This window comes from Delphinus delphis, chromosome 11 (genome assembly GCF_949987515.2).
Source record: "Delphinus delphis chromosome 11, mDelDel1.2, whole genome shotgun sequence".
Classification (NCBI taxonomy): Eukaryota; Metazoa; Chordata; class Mammalia; order Artiodactyla; family Delphinidae; genus Delphinus; species Delphinus delphis.
This window is the reverse complement of record NC_082693.1, coordinates 20,625,144-20,645,319: the sequence shown is the minus strand read 5'-3', so window position 1 is coordinate 20,645,319 and position 20,176 is coordinate 20,625,144. Positions and strand designations below refer to the sequence as shown.

General features: G+C 36.2%; 2 protein-coding genes across 4 annotated transcripts in view; one reads left to right on the top strand and one right to left on the bottom strand.

Annotated features, from left to right (window-relative positions):
• DNAI7 (dynein axonemal intermediate chain 7) overlaps window positions 1-13,173 on the top strand; it is a 74,307-nt gene extending 61,134 nt beyond the window's left edge. The window contains exons 11-16 of one of the 2 annotated variants that reach the window (XM_060024455.1): window positions 2,385-2,545; window positions 5,032-5,188; window positions 7,989-8,203; window positions 9,604-9,771; window positions 11,733-11,846; window positions 12,888-13,173. In XM_060024455.1, the coding sequence (XP_059880438.1) occupies window positions 2,385-2,545; window positions 5,032-5,188; window positions 7,989-8,203; window positions 9,604-9,771; window positions 11,733-11,846; window positions 12,888-13,166 (1,094 nt within the window). In that variant the 3' untranslated portion in view covers window positions 13,167-13,173. The remainder of the gene's footprint in view (window positions 1-2,384; window positions 2,546-5,031; window positions 5,189-7,988; window positions 8,204-9,603; window positions 9,772-11,732; window positions 11,847-12,887) is intronic. The other variant, XM_060024456.1, reaches the window with a different exon arrangement.
• A 373-nt stretch (window positions 13,174-13,546) lies between these two features.
• IRAG2 (inositol 1,4,5-triphosphate receptor associated 2) overlaps window positions 13,547-20,176 on the bottom strand; it is a 98,082-nt gene continuing 91,452 nt past the window's right edge. For both annotated transcript variants that reach the window (XM_060024451.1, XM_060024452.1), the window contains 6 exons: window positions 19,326-19,369; window positions 17,563-17,625; window positions 17,396-17,445; window positions 16,997-17,098; window positions 14,777-14,884; window positions 13,547-13,903 (listed from right to left, as the gene is read on the bottom strand). In XM_060024451.1, coding sequence (XP_059880434.1) covers window positions 13,660-13,903; window positions 14,777-14,884; window positions 16,997-17,098; window positions 17,396-17,445; window positions 17,563-17,625; window positions 19,326-19,369 — 611 coding nt within the window. In that variant the 3' untranslated portion in view covers window positions 13,547-13,659. The remainder of the gene's footprint in view (window positions 13,904-14,776; window positions 14,885-16,996; window positions 17,099-17,395; window positions 17,446-17,562; window positions 17,626-19,325; window positions 19,370-20,176) is intronic.

The window sequence follows — 20,176 nt, the reverse complement described above, 5'->3', positions numbered from 1 at the left end:
TCTCTCTCTGTCTCTGTTTCTCTCTCTTTTGGTTTTAAATAAAACCATGGGATCATATCATACAGATGTTTTTGTTGAAAATTACTTTTTTTCACCTAACAGTATTTGTCATTGTACATACATACATAGAACACAATATATATTCTGCTTAAATGAATAATATTCAACAAGATTCTAAGTCAGAGCACATTGGTAACCTTACTTTTTAAAGTATCTGTATAATGTCATCCAATAATGGGACATTATTTAAATCCTTATTAGTAGACAATAAGGTTATTTCTAATTTTTTTTATTATTGCAAGCAGTGTTGCATTGAACATTCTCAAGCACACGTACATGATCAGAAATTTTTCAACACTTCTGTATTCAGTCTTATCCTGGCAAGTAGAAACTGGATATAGTTTTAATATGTCAAAATGATAGTGATGTCTAATTTGAAAATCTTTTGGTTTGAGATTTATATACGTGTTTTCCACTAACTTTATCATTATGCTTCTTTCCCAGTAACTTCTAAGGAATATACTTTTTATATATTTCTTAGCATATTTTTTTATAACAGCCTTCTTGTCTACTTCACTTTTTCCAATATACTTTTGTGTCAGCGGTCAACTAGGTTTATATCTTTATAATTTTTCTGTAATCCTTATGAGATAATTTTCCTGTTAGAAATATGATAATATATTCCATTCATGAAACTGTGTCAATAATACCAAGGTTTCTACATGGTGATCCCCAAATAATATATATCATAAATAGTCTAAATTGGGACACAGTATTCTTTCTGACTTTCTTTTCAGGTAAATGGACTATTAACTAGAAACATTTGAAAATTACTTAAGGTATACATTTTATTGAATGTATACAAGGAAAAGGGGGCAATTGCTTAACTGGAATTTTCTCTGGATATTTCCACTTATTTTCAGTGCCATCTCAGTGTGCTTCCTTTAATGGGAGAGGAAAATTGTAATGATAAATAATAAGACTAACAGTTCCTGAATTTTTACTATGGGCTTGGCACCAGTTCTAAACTCCTTTCTTGTATTAAATCACAGCTCCCCCAAACTGTAGAAGATAGATACTACTATTATATGCATTTGTTGAGGAAGGAACTGAGACTAGAGATGTTAATTAGCATATCTTGTATGAGGTCACACAGCTAGTCAAGGATGGAACCTGTAAGGGTCTGATTTCCTCTTCTTATCTATTACACTCTATTGAAAGAATTTTGGTGAAAGGTGGGAATGATGGTATGTGACATCAGATACCCCCTGATTGTGCACTGAGATTTATGAGATCAGAGAATTTCCCTGTAAAATGTCTGAACACAAAGATTATCCAGTCCAGTTTCTTCACTTTCAAACCTCCATCCCTGTTTTTCTATAAGCTAGGCCTATTTTTGTTGAAAAAAAAAATTAGCTTTCATTTCATATATGGGCCAAAATTTATTTTTTTAACATTTTACTTCTTTCAGATTTTTAGCTCCATAATGTCCAATTTAAAAAAATTAATTTGTCAGTTATTAAATTTTGTGTTAAACCACTTTTGATCTTTTATAATGAAGGTTAGCAGGATATGCCACCCCAAAATCTGTCACTTTGGCATAAGAATTATTTTGAGCTGAAAACAATTAAAAAGATGCAAGAAAAGGTCCTTACCCTCCTCCTATTTGCCTAAAAGCAGGGCATAAACTTTCAAAAGTGTTTTTCCTCCCCTCTCTACTAGGAGGGACAAAGGTTAAAGGTTAATTGCCAGAGACAAGTTTAGACCCTATCAGACTGGAGAGGGTGCCAGAGGAGTTTACATAACAGGCTTTATCTCTGCCCTTGGAAGCCTAAAACTGCTTTCCTTTGTCCTGTTATTTCTCCACAAATTTATTATTCTTTGTAGAAGATGCTATATAAGCCAGAGTTCTAAACCACCTCTTTGAGTTACTAATTTTTCTCAGGGTATCTCCCATGTATACATGAGGTGTACATGTTAATAAACTCCTGCTCATTTTTCTCTTGTTAATCTGTCTTTTATTACAGGAGTCTCGGCCAAGAACTCAGAAGGGTAGCGGGAAAATTATTTTTCCTCCCATACAATAAACCATATTTTTAAAGTTTTTATGTTAATAGTAACACATCCTTATTGTATACAAATTCCTAAAACGTTAGTATATAAAATATAAATGGGGCCCTCCCCTGCACCCTAACATTACGCATGCCTATTCCCACTTTCAAGCTTAGCTTTGTGAATAGTTTTGAATCAACCACATTTTGAAAATGTTTAGCAGCTAAATAAAAACTTCATTTACCAGTATTAGAACATTTTCATTTTCCCGCTAAGAAAATACAGAAATGTTATGATCTGTTTAGAAACTGAACTAATCTGATGAATTTCAGCGCAGTTGTTGCTGTTAGAGAATGCCTCTGAAAAGCCATATTTCTTTGAAGAAAATGAGGTTGATTTATGCCAATTCACAGCTCTGGGTGGAGTGCACCACTTGGATATTTTGGAGCTTCCTCCACAGTGTAAACCGAGGAAGGGCTGGATGATTGTGGAAGTAGGTTAATTCTTGAATCAAAATTTATGAATAAAATAATTTCTCATGCTTTTACTTCATCTCAAACGATCTAAACATCTAATGAATTTAACCCTATTAAGCAAGCACAAAGGAAACAATGTAATTTTAAACTGTCTTGAATGTATACATTTGAATCAGATACTAAAGGAAAGGAATCTGAAATAATACGGATTTTAAAACTAGAATTCATACATATTAACTTAATTGTAAACCTATAGCACTATGATTATATTGTGCCAATTTGGCCTTAATAATGACAGTCTATTTCAGAGGCTGGCAAGCTTTTTCTGTAAAGGACCAGATGGTAAATATTTTCAGCTTTGTGGGCCATACCAGCTCTGTCACAACTCCTCAACTCTGCCACTGTAACATTAAAACAGTCATATATAAATGAACGGGCATCGCTGTGTCCCAGTTAAACTTTATTTACAAAAACTGGTGGTGGGCTGGATTTCTCGGGGACCACAGTTGGTGGACTCTGGTCTAAATCAGTGGTTCCCAGCATGTGGTCCCTTGACCAGAAGCAGCAGAATCACTTGGCATCATCTGGGAATTTGCTAGAAATGCAAATTCATGGGCCCCACCTCAGTCCTACTGAATCAAAAACTCTGGAGGTGAGACCCAGCAGTCTGTGTTTTAGCAAAACACATCCCAAACTTTGAGAACCACTGGTCCGGATCTTTGATATACAAAGTGTGGTCTATGAACCTGAAGCATCAGCATCACCTGGGAACTTGTTAGAAATGCATAATTTGGTGTTTCACCTCAGATCTACTTCATCTGCATTTTAACAGGACCCTAAGGTGATTCATATGCACATTAAAGTTTGAGAAGCACTGATCCAGGCAATGCCAATGCTGCTGATGTACTACTCCCACAGGAGTAGTAAGGATACTGATGGTAGCAGTTGCTCATCATTTTTCAAGGAGTTTCTCACTTCTGTTTCAATAAGCAGTAACACTTGCACTAGCACTGGCTTGGTTTAACTTTTGGTGGCCTACATCCCAGATACACCCAGTTATGTTGTCATGGCCCCTTCCTCCTTCCTTTCTTTCTCTCCTGCCCTTCTTTTCTTTCTCCCTGCTCCCTCCCAACCCCCTCCCATCCCCATCTCTCTGCTCTAACACATCATGTCCGTAGATGGTCAGGCACTTCTCACCCACAATCCTATCCATTAAGGATCTTCATGCATTCTTGAATTAGGGACGTATTTCTCAATTTTTATTTTTTTCCCATTATCACCCCTCTAAGGAGTCTTTGTAGACATTTTTTTCCCAACTGCCCCCCAGCCCAAAATATTAATCCCACAGATATACTGTGTATCTGCTTATATGCTATATGTGTATCTGTATTTTATACCTAAAAGAGTACAATTGTTTCATGATCCCCCTAAGCTAATTTTTACCCTCTTAGGGATGATATTGCTGTTCCTTTCCCCTTCTCCCCACAAATGAGAATGCAGTTATTAGGGTGAACGTGGGGAGATAATCTGGTCTGTAGCCACTTTGAAGAATCTACTTGAATCAACTTTCCCTACCTCAGGGATAATTGAAGGACAGGGAGGAGGCCAAGAAAGACACCCTTTGGTGGAGGTAGGCCTTCAAAACTCTTTATCCATAGGAAGGTCCCACCCTGAACTGGGAATTTCAAGGATTCATCCAAAGAATTGTTGTTCTTGAATTTTGGCAGGATATCCTGATAGCACCACTCCAGGCTCCCAGTTTGAGCCCAAAGTATCCTCCTTCACACCTGTTTTTCTCTCCTGCAACAAAGAGGCCTTCCTCCTTTTTTCCAAGTCCCTTTTTAATAATCTCACACGTGCCCTAGAAATTTTCCCCATCCAATTTTTTCCTCTATTTTGTAACTTTTTTTTTTTTTTTTTTTGCGGTACGCGGGCCTCTCACTGTTGTGGCCTCTCCCATTGCGGAGCACAGGCTCCGGACGCGCAGGCTCAGCGGCCATGGCTCACGGGCCCAGCCGCTCCGCGGCATGTGGGATCTTCCCGGACCGGGGCACGAACCCGTGTCCCCTGCATCGGCAGGCCGAGTCTCAACCACTGCGCCACCAGGGAAGCCCTGTAGATCTATTTTTGACTTCGGGCACTTCTTGAAGTCATTTTGTAATCTTTGGCACATTACTTGATTTCTGTAAGTGCCAGTTATCCTCTCTGTTAAATATATGCCTTGTACAGTTACTTGGAGGGATAAAATGAATAGTTAAGTCCCAGCCAGCATAGAACCTGGCCCATAGGAGGGTTCTGAATTACATTCAAATGTCGTGATTTTTTTTTCCTCAAATCATTATCTTTAATTTTATTGTGACATTTTGTTAGTCTATCTATAGTTAAATGTGACCAAACTGCAGTGCTTATTTAAAATAACTGTATAGCTTATTCAGCAATATTTACATCTTTAACTGTCACCAGTCAGCTTCTAACTTGGTATTATTTTGGTCATTTTTAAAAGATACTCAAAGAAGGATTACAGAAATATACATATCCTCCAGAAACGGCAGAAGACTTTGAAACAGAAAACACTTTCCCACCCATAGAGGTCATGCTTGAGGTTCATGAGAACGTACTCTTTTTTGAGAATCCTATGGTTGCAAGGTGGGATGCTGAAGGTACGGCAATGTCTTAACCAGCTTTGATAATTATGTAATGAAAAGAGATACAGTAATATAAATTCTTATATCAAATTAGGAAATGCAGCGTGTAAACTGAGTTTCTAATCTTACATATTTCTCTGCCAATTCTAGGGTCTTTGTTTTTGTTTGCTCTTGATGGAAAAGAATAGGGGTTGGAGTTTTTTATAACTATTAGTTGCTGAAGTGTTTATATCTGCCATATTCTCTGAGAAATGTCTTTATGTTTATACAATTACGTTTTAAAAAAGAAGGAAATGAACAAAAATATCAAGATAGCATAGCAAATCAAAAACAAACAAATGAAAAGCCTACTCTCTCTTGAAATGGCCAAATAATTCACACTGGAGTGATTAAAATTTGATTATTTTAATGCTAATGATTTATAAGTTGCAAAGCTTATTACAGCCAGGTACTGAGGATGTGGAGTGGGCAAATGGGAAACCTGAGAAAGAGGAAAACTAGCCACTGTATGCCTCTTTATAACTTCTGACGAATCATGGGAAGTTATTGCTTATTCAAAATGTTAAATAAATATCAATGAAATCAGAAGTACTAACAGAAATACAAGCTAATAATTCACCAGTCATTAGCAGATACCTTATTTGGGGTTGGCAGGCTAAACTTTGAAAGGCCTCGGTCTTGTGAATTAATGTATGCACATTTTGGGGCTCTTAGATGAAAGCCGAATAGCTTTGTTTTTAGTGTAGGTGAGTTATTCTACATCCATCTATTTATTTGTGAAAGGGTTTACATACTAGACGATAGGTTTAGAACAGATAAGATCACTAAAGCACAGAGCTATTACTTTATTTAGTTAATGGGGGGCAGAGAATTTAGAGAATATTTTGTACTTTAAACTTTTTCATGGTTGCTACACTACTCCATATTTTTGCTTGTATAGACATAGCCACAAGACATTATTTATTCTAGAAATAATTTATGTATTAAAAACAGTATATTTTTATCAATACATTAAACCATAAAGTATATCAAAATGAACATTAGGTAATTTTTTCCTTTTATGTTGCTTTTAGAGGTTTCACTTTTCCTTTCCTTTAATGATAATGTTCCAAAATATTTATCACATTAAAATTTATTCATACTCAATTAGTATTAGACAAGGTAAATTATCCCACATGATTCAGGGAAATACAATATGTAAAAATTGACTCTAACTACAGTAATTATACGACAGTAATCTACAACTCCAGTAATTTTTAAACCATGGGGAAACTTTTTTTGCCAGGGAATACTAGAAAGTTGAAGAATTTATTTATAGGCAATACTTCATTTTTACGTTTAAAAATTAAAATAATTTTGTTAATGTAAAAACAAAAGGAGGAATTATAAAGAACTTAGTTTTCCAATATAATCGTATTTATTATATTGAATTTGAGACTCAAAAATAGTCAGTGAAACCCTCCATGTGAGAAGAGGAGAAAGCCAAGTGGGAATGAAGAGGGTGTTCTAGAAAGATAATGATTCATTCATTTGTTCCATAAATATGCTAAACAATAAGAAAGATAGAGGTAAATGAGACATAGTTCCTTCTTCCAGGAGTTTTCAAAGTTGTAGGAGAGGCAGAGAGGGAAAATAATCATAATACAATGTAGTAAGGTGCTATATAATAGAAGAGCTAAGGAGCAGAACAGTGGCTGGGTCCCATCTGGAGAGTTACGGAAGGCTTCTCCTAGGGTGGAATATTGAACAGGCCCTTAAGAGACTAAGAGAACTTTCACATGTAAGTCTCATGTGGACATATGTCTTCATTCCTCTTGGGTATATCCCTAGAAGTGGAATTGCTGGGTTGAATGGTAAATTGATGCTTACCTATTTAAGAAACTTGCCAAATTGTTTTTCAAAGTAGCTGTACCAGCAAGATACGAGGTTTCCCATTTCTCCACATCCTTGCCAACATTTGTTATTATCTGTTTTTTTGATTATAGCCACTCTAGTGGGTGTGAAATGGTAGTTTGTGGTTTTAATTTGTATTTCCCCAATGACCGGTAATGTTGAGCATCTTTTTTAATGTATTTACTATACTTTTGTATATCTTCTTTGATGAAATGTTTATGCAAATCTTTTGCCCATTTTTAAGTTGGGTTGTGTTTTATTATTGAGTTGTAAGAGACACAGAATACCACCTATTATATGATTGTATTTAATGAAAAGTCCAGAAAAGGCAAATCTTTAGAGACAGGAAGTATATTAGTAGTTGCTTGGGGCTGGTGATGGGGATGGGAATTAACTATAAACGGACATAAGAGATCTTATTTGGAGGATAATAATGTTCTAAAACTGAATAAAACTGGATGGTGATGATGGTCGTACAGCTCGCTAAATTTACTAAAAATAATCGCATACTCAAGACAGGTGAATTTTAAAGTTGTTTAAAAAGAAAGATGAAGAGAGTTTCTCTAAGAGATAAAGGAAGAGTCCTCTAGGAAGAAAGAACGGCATGTGCAGAGGCTCAGAGGTATATGATGTTGTTGCAGAAGAAGAAAAGGTGTGGCTGGAAAGAGGTCTGAGAAGTGGCAAAGGAGGAAGCCGGAAATCAGAATCAGAGCTTCATTCTAAAGGTCTCACAGCTGTGCTGAGGAGTTTGGACTTGATCCTGTAGACAGGAAGAAACTCCCAGCAAAGCTGGCTTTTTGTGGAGATTCTATTCTAAATGTGAAAAATCAATTTATACATATTGCAGTTATGGGAGTGGTTTCATTCTTATTTTTGCAGAGGAAAAAATGGAACTAATGCCACATTCTTCCTAATTATAAAGGTAAACACTGGAAAACTGATGGCATCAGCAATGTATCTTACAAATCGGAAGACAGACTTATAACATTCAGCCTGGACACTTTTGGCCCTGTTACCTTGATTCAAGATGCTCATGTTAATATGCCATACCAGTCATGGGAGCTAAGACCACTTGATGTGAATAAAGTACTTCTGACTGTGACTACAGTATTTACTGAGATTCAAATACAAATTAAGGTAAACTGCTGTTATAGCAAGTCATGTCAAAGAGCTAAATCTGTTTGATGACTGTAAGTGTGTCAAAGCAATCAATCACTGCTGATTTACATATTGAAATGTGTCTTTCATAAATCTATTTACAATATACCTTGAACTGTAATTTCTAAATGAAATATAAATTAAATAGATAGGAAATAGCATGTAATAAGTAAAGTACAAATTTGTACCCTAAAGTTACTAGGAATAGAACAATTGGTGAAGATATAAGCCTGGTTGCAGTATGACTTTCAGAGTTTTTGATCCACTCTAAAGAGGCTTCCTGATCTTACCACCTAGCCATTTGAAATCCCTTTTGAGTGCCTCCATTGCTCGTCACTCAGAAATTACACAAAAAGTAGATTTAGTGGTTGCCTGAGGCTGAGGGTGGGAATGAGGATTAACTGTAAATGGACATAAGGGATTTTATTGGAGGAATGAAAATGCTGTAAAACTGATTTATGGTGATAGTTGCACCACTCAGTAAAGTTACCCAAAAAAATCACTGGACTGTGCACTTGGGTGAATTTTATGATATGTAAGATACACCTCATGAAAGTTGTTTTAAAAAGAGAGAGAGAGAGAGAGAAAAAAAAGAGATAACCTGAAATTCCTTATGACTGTGGCAGGAAGGCTAGAATATCATCAAATTTGGCTTTTAAAGTCAGATGAGAGATGTGAACTCTGTACACCTTCAAATTGCCACTTCGCAGACATTTTTTAAAATAAATAAATTTATTTATTTATTTACTGTGGCCATGCTGGGTCTTCATTGAGGCAGTTTCAGTAGTTTGGTGCACAGGCTCTCTAGTTGCAGCACGTGGGCTCTAGAGCATGAGGGCTCAGTAGTTGCAGCATGTGGGATCTTAGTTCCCTGACCAGGGATTGAACCCGGGACCCCTGCATTGGGAGCATGAAGTCTTAACCACTGGACCACCAGGGAAGTCCCGCCACTTTGCAAACTTTAAAACTGGATAATAATTTTGCATTATTATGTTAAAATTTTATTATATATGTATAAAAAATTATGATCCTTAAAAGTTGCAACATGATTGCTGTCAAATAGCTATTATATATCAATATGAACACATGTAGTATTCATAGATCATAATTTATAAAGTAGGAGACCTGAGAGATCCTTCAGTTCAGTCCCTGGATTGCTCAGATGAGCCCAAGAAGAGTTGATAAACTGCTTAAGGTAACGTGGAGACTTTGCAGTGGAGCTTTTGGGTCAGGCCTAAAACATATCTGTCCTGCATTCTTTTTAATATAGGATTTTGTTTTAATAGTGTAAAGAACCTAAAACAGCTGGACCTAAAATGATAATGAGGTAATAGTTTCTTTAACTTGTATAAACGCTTCTTTTTTCTTATTGAAACTAGGAAAACCTCTGCATGTTAGCGTCCATCAAACTAAATAACCAAAAGCACTCCTCTACTTTGGAAGAAAAGTGGATGACTCCTGTTTCTTTCATTATTGCTTTGAAGGAAGCTGGACTGAATATCTTCCCTACTGGACACTCTCACTTTTATGTTGTTATAAACTATAAGGTAAGAGTGAATCTTTCCAAATTTGATGTGCTGGACATTTAGAATGTTAGCAAGTATTAAATTTTATATAAATCTTAAGGTACACCAATGGTTTTCTATATTCACTTATATAAGATTATAGTTAGAAAGGAAGGAATAAATAGCATGACCAGGAATCCAGGGTTCTCTCAAATTTAATAATCTATTGTATGATCTTCATAGTGACACATGGAGCGTAACCACAACTGGTCAGTTTAGTGCAAAGGTAGAGTCTGAGCAACTTCGCATTTCCTATGCTTTCTTTCTCCTTCCAGACTGGATACATGTAAGATTTCTTAAAACAGTAAATGACTCAGCAGTTTCCCAAATATGATAAGTCAGGCAAAATCAGACATACAAGGACCACCAAACCCACTTCCTTCTATTTCTCGACAGAGCCTCCCTGTCTACGTACAGCTTCATATGACGCATAAGTTTAGTTAAATGAGATCCTTCCATGTTAAACTGCGAGCTCCTTGAGGGGGGCGGCCGTTTCTTAATCAGCTTTGATTCTTCTAGCACCAAGCCTATTCCTAGAATACAGTAGATGTTTAGCAAATATTTATGATGCATGAATGGAGACAGAGTGGCTTCTAATCATGAAAGGTGTTTTGGGCAGAAGAGTTCTATACTCAAGAACAAGTTTATAATATACCAGAAAATGGCAATATAGGTAGACACAACACTTGAAAATAATCCTGTCAATAAGAGTGCATACATATATGTGTAGGGAAAAAAAACCAACCTTAGTTTTAGTAACTCAAATTGCCAGTTACTCTACAAATGCTGAATGTCATATACTAGTCATCTTTTCAGAATATTATACTCAAGACTTTTTTTTTCTGAACACCTATATTCTAGACATTGTTTTAGATGCTTAGGAAACAGTGAATAAAACACAGGTCCCTGCCCTTGTGGAGCTTACATTCTAGTTGAGGGAGGCAAAAATAAACAACAAACATAATAAACAAAATTATCTTATATGTCAAAAGGTGCTAAGTGGTATGGAAAAGGAAAGTTACAATACCAAATAGGGTGTAGGCGGAGAGGGGTTCAATAAGGAGACAAGATTTGAGCAACGCTTCAAGGTGGGGAATTTAGCCAAGCTGATATCTCTGGAAGGATATCAGCTTCCAGGTGGAGAGAAGACCTGGGGAAAGAGCCCAGAGGGTGTGGCCTGATGTGCTTGAGGATGGGAGGGACAGCAAGGAGGCCGGGGTGCCGAGAGAGCAAAGGGAGAAGAACAGGGGATAAGGTCAGAGAGATAATGGGGTGTATGGGGGATGTCAGACCACAGAGGCCCTTGTGGAGCATTGTTAGGACTTTGGATTCTACTCTGAAAAGGGAAGCCATTGCCCCGTTTTGAGAAAGAAGTCATGTAATCTTACATTTTATTTTACTTTTTTAATATTTGAATTTTAATTTATTTTTTAATAGTTTTTTAAAATTTTTATTCGATTATAGTTGATTTACAATGTTGTGTTTCTGCTCTACAGCAAAGTGAGTCAGTTATACATATATCCATATATTCACTCTGTTTTAGATTCTTTTTCCATATAGGCCATTACAGAGTATTGAGTAGAGTTCCCTGTGCTGTACAGTAGGTCCTTATTAGTTGTCTGTTTTATATATAGTAGTATGTATATGTCAATCCCAATCTCCCAGTTTATCCCCCCCCCACTTTTCCTCCCTTGTTAACCATAATTTTGTTTTCTACATCTGTGATTCTATTTCTGTTTGGTAAGTAAGTTCATTTGTACCATTTTTTTAGATTCCACTTATAAGTGATATCATATGATATTTGTCTTCTCTGTCTGATTAACTTCAGCTGACTTACATTTAAATGGATCTGTGTTGAGACCAGACCAGACTGTAGGGGGCCAAGGATGGAAGGGAGACTAGAGAGGCTCTACGATCAACTCTATTTGTTTGTATATTGACAGCTTCCTTTGGTAGAAGTGAAAGCTTATCGACAAATGGCCCTGTTAAGTTCTGCTTTTGCGTTTGGTTGGAGCAAGTGGAATACAGTATGCAATTCTGACAAAGTTGTATTTCAGGTATAGTATGCAAAAACCCCATTAAACTATTTTGTGCTCCAAAAGAAGATACTCAAAAGCTAAATGAATGTAGACCATGGTTTCTCCTTTTAAAAAGGTGAAAAAGATTAACATTCAAAATGGAGTTTTACAACTTCATTTTCTTTAATTTTGTCAAAAATATAAAACCAGGGCTTCCCTGGTGGCGCAGTGGTTGAGAGTCCGCCTGCCGATGCAGGGGACGCAGGTTCGTGCCCCGGTCCGGGAAGATCCCACATGCCGCGGAGCGGCTGGGCCCGTGAGCTATGGCCGCTGAGCCTGCGCGTCCAGAGCCTGTGCTCTGCAACAGGAGAGGCCGCAACAGTGAGAGGCCCAAGTACCGCACAAAAAAAATAAATAAATAAAACCAAACGATGTAAAGGTTATACTTTCATTGTCCATTATGGTATCAAATGCTCTTGATTTCAGGCTTAGAGACCTTATCTCTCTTTACATCAACTGAAGAACAAATGTCAGCCTTTCACGTGAATATATCATCTATGATTCACAGACTTTCTCCTCTGAGAGGGTTAGGCCTCCAGTTTAACTTTCTGCCACATTTCCTACTGCCTGATAAAGAATGTATCTTATCATATTCTACACGATGACTGATGAATATTTTAGCATAAATGAGCCACCATATTTATTTATCTTGTTTATTGTGTGTTTCTCCTATTACAATATAAGCTCCTTGAAGACAAGGTTTTTATTGTTGCAGTTGTTACTTATTAATACGTTTAGTTATTTTTTCTTTGTTGTTGTTTTATCCCCAGCACCTAGAAGAGTACCTGACACTTGAAGCCATTCAATAAATATTTTTAAGGAATTAATACATTTTGATAAGTTCCATAAACACCAAGATATAAACAGTTTCATGCTTTAAAAAAAATGGGACATTAAGACTGTTTCTTTTTATCTTAGCAATTCAGGGAACTCAACTGAGCCCTTCAAATAAAATACTCTACTGTCAAAATACCCAATAAAAGAGGAACTATTAACATATTTTTCTTTCTTTTTCTTTAGGTGAGGGAACACCTTCCTAAAGAAGAACCCATTCAGAATCCTAATTGGACCCTTTTAATGTTTAATGGTGACAGGGCACAAAGCCTCAAAATCAATGAATCCAGTGATGCATTCTCTGAAGCCCTTAAAGAAGAAACTGAGTTTCATTCTACTTTATATCACATGGTGAAGGATTTTGCTTCTAAAGAAGCAATGAAGAAAGTTAGGTGTTCCAGCTGCCAGTTTGTTGACTCTGTATGCCACATGCTACTCTCAACTAGATTACTCAGCTATTCTTAATCCCCACTGATAAATTTTATTCAGTATGAAGAATGAAGCAACTTGGAGAAAAATCCGGTATTTCTACAATAAAGTGTAATGAGTGGATCTATGCCAAATAGGCTGTTAAAATGATCTAATCAGCATTTTACACTCAAATTTTACTTTCTAAGAATTAGGGTTTTTTTCCTTATGCATATGTGACCTACTGAGACTTCCAACATTCACTGTATGAAAATTTGAATGGTTCTTTATTTCAATAAATTTTAACAAACAATAATATCTTCTCCTCAAAAAGCTCATTAAAAAAAATCATATAGGTGGGCTTCCTCCCCATTGTATTTTAGTTAGGAAGGTAATCACAAAAAGAGGGAATATAAAATATCTTACAGTCATTCTGAGAACCTCTGGTTCCATGCTATAATTTCCCAGCTAAAAGCTACTAATTTACAAAGTTCAGATACTGAAACATTAAAAATCAAGATTAGCATTAGCACATCAGGATGTGCTGCAGTCACACTGGCGGTGGCCCATTGTGTTGGAGTCTGGTAAATGGCCACAAGATATGTTCTAGAGACATCCAGGAGTCCCCGTCCTGTGTGGGAGCAGCATCCACAGACTTCTGGAAAAATCGGCCTGTGAAGAAGCTCATCAATGCCGCGAATAGTACAATGAACGCGACAGAAAGCCAGAGTGCCTTACCGGCCTCTCTGATGGAAGTCTTGAGATTTGTTGCCCAGGAAGCTATTGTGTTATAACTACAAGGAAAACACAAAGTCAGCATGTGGTAATCACAATAATCTGTTATTAGAAACACTCCTTTTGTCAACAATAATCAAGTCATGCGTCTGCCCTGCGTAATTCCACCAACACCCCCTCATAATAAGCTACATAGTATGATCTAGCCTCTTGGCTTTGGCCACAATCTGCTGCCCACACCCCTTATAATTTTTAGAATTAAAGAAATGATGTGCTAAGGTAAGAATCTGAAAATTATGTGATTTAGGCATTACTTAACTCCTAACAAGTACATTTGAGTATTAAGTTCATTTTTTCAATCAGGTAAGGCAATTTATATTCCTGGGGTAGAAGAAATAATGTTATTCATTGGGTAGAGCAAGATATATGTACTTATAAACATGTCACTTATTTCTCACCATACCCTGGACTTTTGCTGTACTGAAACCCTAAAATTCCTTTTAGAAACACCCACCAAAAAAGATTACAGCATCATATAAGTCTTTGAAAATAGTTAACTATGTGTTTTACATGTGCTAATTCATTTACTCATGACAGCAAAGACATAGGTACTATTATCATCTCTATTTTACAGGTGAAGAAATCAGTGCTCAAAAATGGATGAACTTGCCCAGGTCACACAGAGTCAGAGAGCTAATTCAAGCCTGGGCCATCTGGTTCCAAGGCCAAGTTCTTAACACTGCGAACTCACCTGCCTCTTGTAGTTCATAGGTTCAGGGATAATTGTTAAACACCGTATGGAGTTTGTTATTCATCTTAAATTTCACATTTTGAAAGGTCTTTTAGTAAAGTAATTTGATTAATTCTGCTAACCCTGCCTTACCTTTCCCCATTCCACCAAAATGGTATCATTTAGCAAGTAGACAACTTACATTGAAAAGACATCCCATTTTGATGGATTATTTTTCTTTTCAGAAAGACTTGGCTTTCTTGTCCTTTCTACTGTTTCTTCTTCAGGTGGTTCTGAGTCATCTTTAGTTCTGTAAATAAATATTGTTTTTAAATATTAAACTATGGATAATGTGCTATTATCATTTATAAGATACTGCTAAATTTTCCTGTATTACTAAGGAAGCTTGCAGATATTCGTTTTGCTTTAGAAAGATTTGATACATAGTAATTCTAAAAGTCAAATCACCAACTTTATATTTTTAACCATTTATAGGAATTCAATTTTCTTTTCTTTCTTTCTTTTTTTTTTTTTTTTTGCGTTATGCGGGCCTCTCACTGTTGTGGCCTCTCCTGTTGCAGAGCACAGGCTCCGGATGCGCAGGCTCAGCGGCCATGGCTCACGGGCCCAGCCGCTCCGCGGCATGTGGGATCTTCCCGGACTGGGGCACGAACCCGTGTCCCCTGCATCGGCAGGCGGACTCTCAACCACTGCGCCGCCAGGGAAGCCCAGGAATTTAATTTTTTAAAGTAACTTTCTGTATTTAGAAAAATAGCAAATGTTTGTTGTAGAAAATTGGGATGCTAGCCAAAGAACAAATAAAAAGGGGAGATTTACAAAGAACATGTGTAAGTTAGTCAATTCTCACCACTCATAATTAACCACTGTTGTTACTGTGATTTTCCTTCTCAGCATGTGCGTGTGTGTGTGTCTGTGTGTGTATTAGTAACTACACTTTAAAAAGCAAATGTGGATGCTATATTTCTCCGTGTATTTTTCATTCAACGTATCATAAAATTTTTCTCATTAACAATTGATTTTACTCTTTTTTCTGTAGGTTTTTTGAGCAGTGCTAAAGTGGAATAACGTCAAAGTGTCATTTCTTCTTTCTCTAAAAAATCTTAATACTTTTAAACATGTTTATGAAGATATGTTTGGTATAAAACTACCTAAAATAAACTATTAGTGGTCAGTGAGCTGGGAAGTAGCAAATGGGTTGACTGTATTTAGATAAAATCATATTATCTAAAGAGGGGTCCGTTACCTGAACAAAACTTGTTTCATGTTCATGTTCCATGTTTCATGTTCACTGATGAGTCCCTAGTTGGATTTGAATATTGAAATCCCAAACTTACAGTCCCCTCACAACTGCCAAAGGGAATTGTGTCTCAAAGTTTTTTTGTTTTTCAGTCAAACACCTACAGGGAATGCATGTGATAGATTTTAGTTTGGTTTTTAAAGGCAACAAAGCCCAAAAGCCAGAATTCTTGTAGGATTTTCAAGGTTTCAGTCTTCGTTTGCGAAAACTTTGCAGTAGAAATCATACCATACTGACAAAAATTTAAAAATAGATTATAATCTTTTCAAGGAAACTCTTGATTTTTTTTTACCCAGATTAGAAAATATCCATTATGTTAACTCTAAATCTAAAAAGAGTTCAGTACATGCAATTAGACTCCCAGGATTATTTAAGGAAAAAGTAAAGGCTTTGAGGGTAGGAACTATGTCTTTTTCATCTTTATACCTCTTAAGCTTGAGCGTAGTGTGTCTCACATAACAGGCACGCAATGAACGTGTTATAAAATCAACATAAAATCATTTCATTAAGATCTCTACAGACGAGGAAACTGAGACCAAATAATGCTAAGCAGTTTGTCCAATGTCACCCAAGGATTTAGGGGCAGCATTTCTTCTTCTCCCTCCCTCTTGCCCTCTACCTTTCATTATAGGAGTATATTTTATTTGTTTAACTTGCTAGAGATAGCAATGTAGAGTTTTATGTTTCCCCTCGTCTTCATTTACTTAAAGGGAAGACATGTATATATAATGCGCATATATTACATATTACATTATATGTTGTAAATAATTCATCCAAGTAGATGAAAATTTTATTTCTGTGGCTCTTTGTTGACCTTTCCCCCTGATGACAAGAAACCTATACAGGAAAAAACTTCTCTTCACATATCTGGCAAATTCCAGGTTCTTTTCTAACTTAAGACCTCAAACCTTGAAGTACTGAGTGCTATGAGAGTGAATGTATTAGCAAGTAACATTTATATAGTACTTTATAGTTCACAAAAGTCTTAAACAATGAATGATCTTTTTGATGATGCAGCATTGACCTCATCTCCACAGAATAAAACTGATCCCCACTATTTATGCCCGGCACATCAGGTTAATAAACACATCAAGCTTCACCTACTTCAGTTCACATTTTTCTTCTTCAGCATCTGCCCAGGAATACGTGCTAATAAATCGATGTAATGAGGGACGGTGTTCACTCTGCTTTGACCCCAAAATACGCCTAAATAAAGAGGATTATAGCCACTTGTCAAATCAAATACTTCTGTAGCCATTACCAATTTATTTCCCACTACCTAAATCAATACAAAAATGATACATTCTTATTTTTTTTCTTGGCATATTCATATAATGCTTATTTCATAAGAAATAATTTCATGAACATATGCCAGTTTTTATAATTATTCTGCGTATACTCCATACAAATCAAATGTTACTGTATCACTTATTTCAGACATTTACTTTAGCCCAGTTATAAAACAGTAAGGTTCCCAAAGAGCAACCAGAAAATTACACTTACCAACTGCTTGACCTCCTACTGAATCGGTCATTACTTTCCATCCCAGCCACCTTTAAAGTTCAGATGTTAAGGAAATAATAAAATATGAATTTAGTGTAGTAAATTTATATTTCTGTCACATAGAAATAAATTTGCTTTTAACTAAGAACACTTAGGGATTTGCTTACCATTCCTGCATTTCCAATATTTCTGGGCAAAGAGGCAATGGTCACTCTTCGAAGAGAAGATGGCTACCCAAAGGGGGAAAATGTACACTTAGAAAATTCTCAATGTTTATCCTTGTAAGAAACACTGATGGGTATTCTTGAATGTACACATCCATGTACTTGATCACTGATGAGTTAAACAGGAGACATATTTTCAAGGATTTTGTTATGGCCAAATTGCCTTCCAGAAATATTCTGCCAATTTATATTCTACCTTCTCCAACAATGGATAATTTTTGCCAATCAAGTAAGGAACATAAGACTTTCTGTTTAGGTTTCCAGTAACACTGAACACTGTTTTCCTATGCCAAATAACCCTGTATGTATCTGCTCTGAGAACCACCTGTTTATGATTTTTGCCTATATTAATTTTGTTAATGATATTTCTTGGCAGAATTTTTTTATTGTTAATGTAGCCAAACCTTTTCATCTCTTTCTCTCTCTCTCTCCTTTTTTTTTTTTTTTTTTTTTTTTTGTTATCTTTGGTTTGGTTGGGTTTGGTTTTTGGCCACATCATGTGGCATGCAGGATCTTAGTTCTCTGACCAGGGATCGAACCCGTGCCGCCTGCAATGGAAGCGTGGAATCTTAAACACTGGACCGCCAGGGAAGTCCCTCATCTCTTCCCCTCTTTTGCTATCATTTCTTTTATGCTTGGAACGGTTTTCCCCAACTCAAGAGGAGATAAATATGCACCTATTTTAGGGATTTTTTTTCATGGTTTCATTTTTTCCATTTAATACATTTAAGGATGAGTATGACATTATAATGAATGGATGTGTTTATACCTCAGCCTTCAGATTTGTACAGGAGAATGTTATATTTTGTGGCTCTTCACATTTAAATAAGTAGAACTTCAGGAAATAAACTGAAGAAGTTTTATGTGAATACTTTTCTTAAGCCACCATTTCTAATTTATTTTTATAGGTTAGTTGAACATCAAAAATATCAAATTGTGGTCCAAAATCCTGGGTTCTAATCATGATTCTGTCACTACAGGATCATAACTAATCACTTAACTTCTGTGAAAGTTAATTTCCTCATCTGTGAAAAAGATTTGGATGGAATGATTTTAAAGTCCCTTGCTCAAAAATTCAGTGAAATCTTGATTTTCAAACTGACAGAAACTGCTGGTTGACTTTCAATATCCCGTTTTCCCCTTCTACTTAGTAACAAACCCCACTAATTTTTAGTTAGGCATACAGCCTCCAGAATAAAAGCTGTTTTCATCTTATTTCCAACAAAGAATGAAAAGGGAAATGTTATCTGGGACTTCTAGGAAGTGTCTTCAGAGGTAGAGAGAACACCTGTTCTCGCTTCTTCCTTTTTCTTGGAGCAGGACTCAACATAATGACCAGGACTTGGTACCCAGAAATGACAAAGCTATCTTAGACTATGAGATGGAAGCAAAGTGCTGAGGTCGATGACTCGGCAAGAGAGACGGGGACTGGGATTTTGTGAAGCTGTTGGACTGCTTATTCCCAACTTTAGTTTCACATGAGAGAGAAACTATCGTTATACTGGCTTTCCTCTCGCTGCCAGGCAAACTTAATTGATGTACAAATATTGCAAGAAGTACAAAAGCATACATATATAAACACACATATATATATACATAACACATATATGAATTAAAATCACTGTTGTTTTACGATTTAAAGCCATGTTGCTTCAAGTAATATTTTAAAACCATCTCAGCTATAACATTTGATAGACATTTGTTACCTTAGAGTTTAGAGAAGCTGAACGTTTTTTAATTTGGCAGTCACCTGAAAGGGAAAACACATTTGTGTATTTTTGGAATTACATGTGCAATTTAACGCAACGGTCTTAATTCTTTACAAAGAAAAGCAATGGTTGGAAAATATTTAAGACCCTAGAGACTACTGAGCAATATAAATATCTGGTTATAATTTATTTGGTGATTCACAACGTTAGTAATCTGAACCAATGGAATACAGTCCTCTGTGTCACTGCCAATGTCCACCATGCCTGCCTACCAGAGGGGGCACTAAATGAGTGTCTGCTGAATCAATGAGTCCAAAATTACAGATCAGAAGATCATCACATGTTATTACTTTTCAAGAAGAGGGAACAGAATCATTAAAATGAAAATTCTGCCTATAGACATTCATACTGTCTATTTAAAATAAAACTATAAGGTTCATATAAGCCTTCTGTTAAGATATTCTCCATGGTCTCAGATGTCTCCCTATTTTCCAATCTATTGATCAGCTTACCCTGTCACAGTCCTTCCTTGTTCGAGGGATACAAAACCATTGTTGATAAGAGTGGTTCATTTATGCTACTGTGCCTTGCTTTATGTGTGGAGAAAAAGCCAATTCTAACATATCCTAAGTAAGACAACACAGGGGTCAACTCAATGAGTTGGATTAGTTATATTCACTTATGTCATCATTTTAGTGAAATCTTGGTGTCTACCATAAAATCCATCTTGTCTCCTAATTTGTTTTCTAACTGACATCTTACTCTGGGCTATATAAATAACAGGAATGAGTTATTTCTTATATTCTATATATCATATCCTTCTAATATAATCTTAACATAAGGGTCTT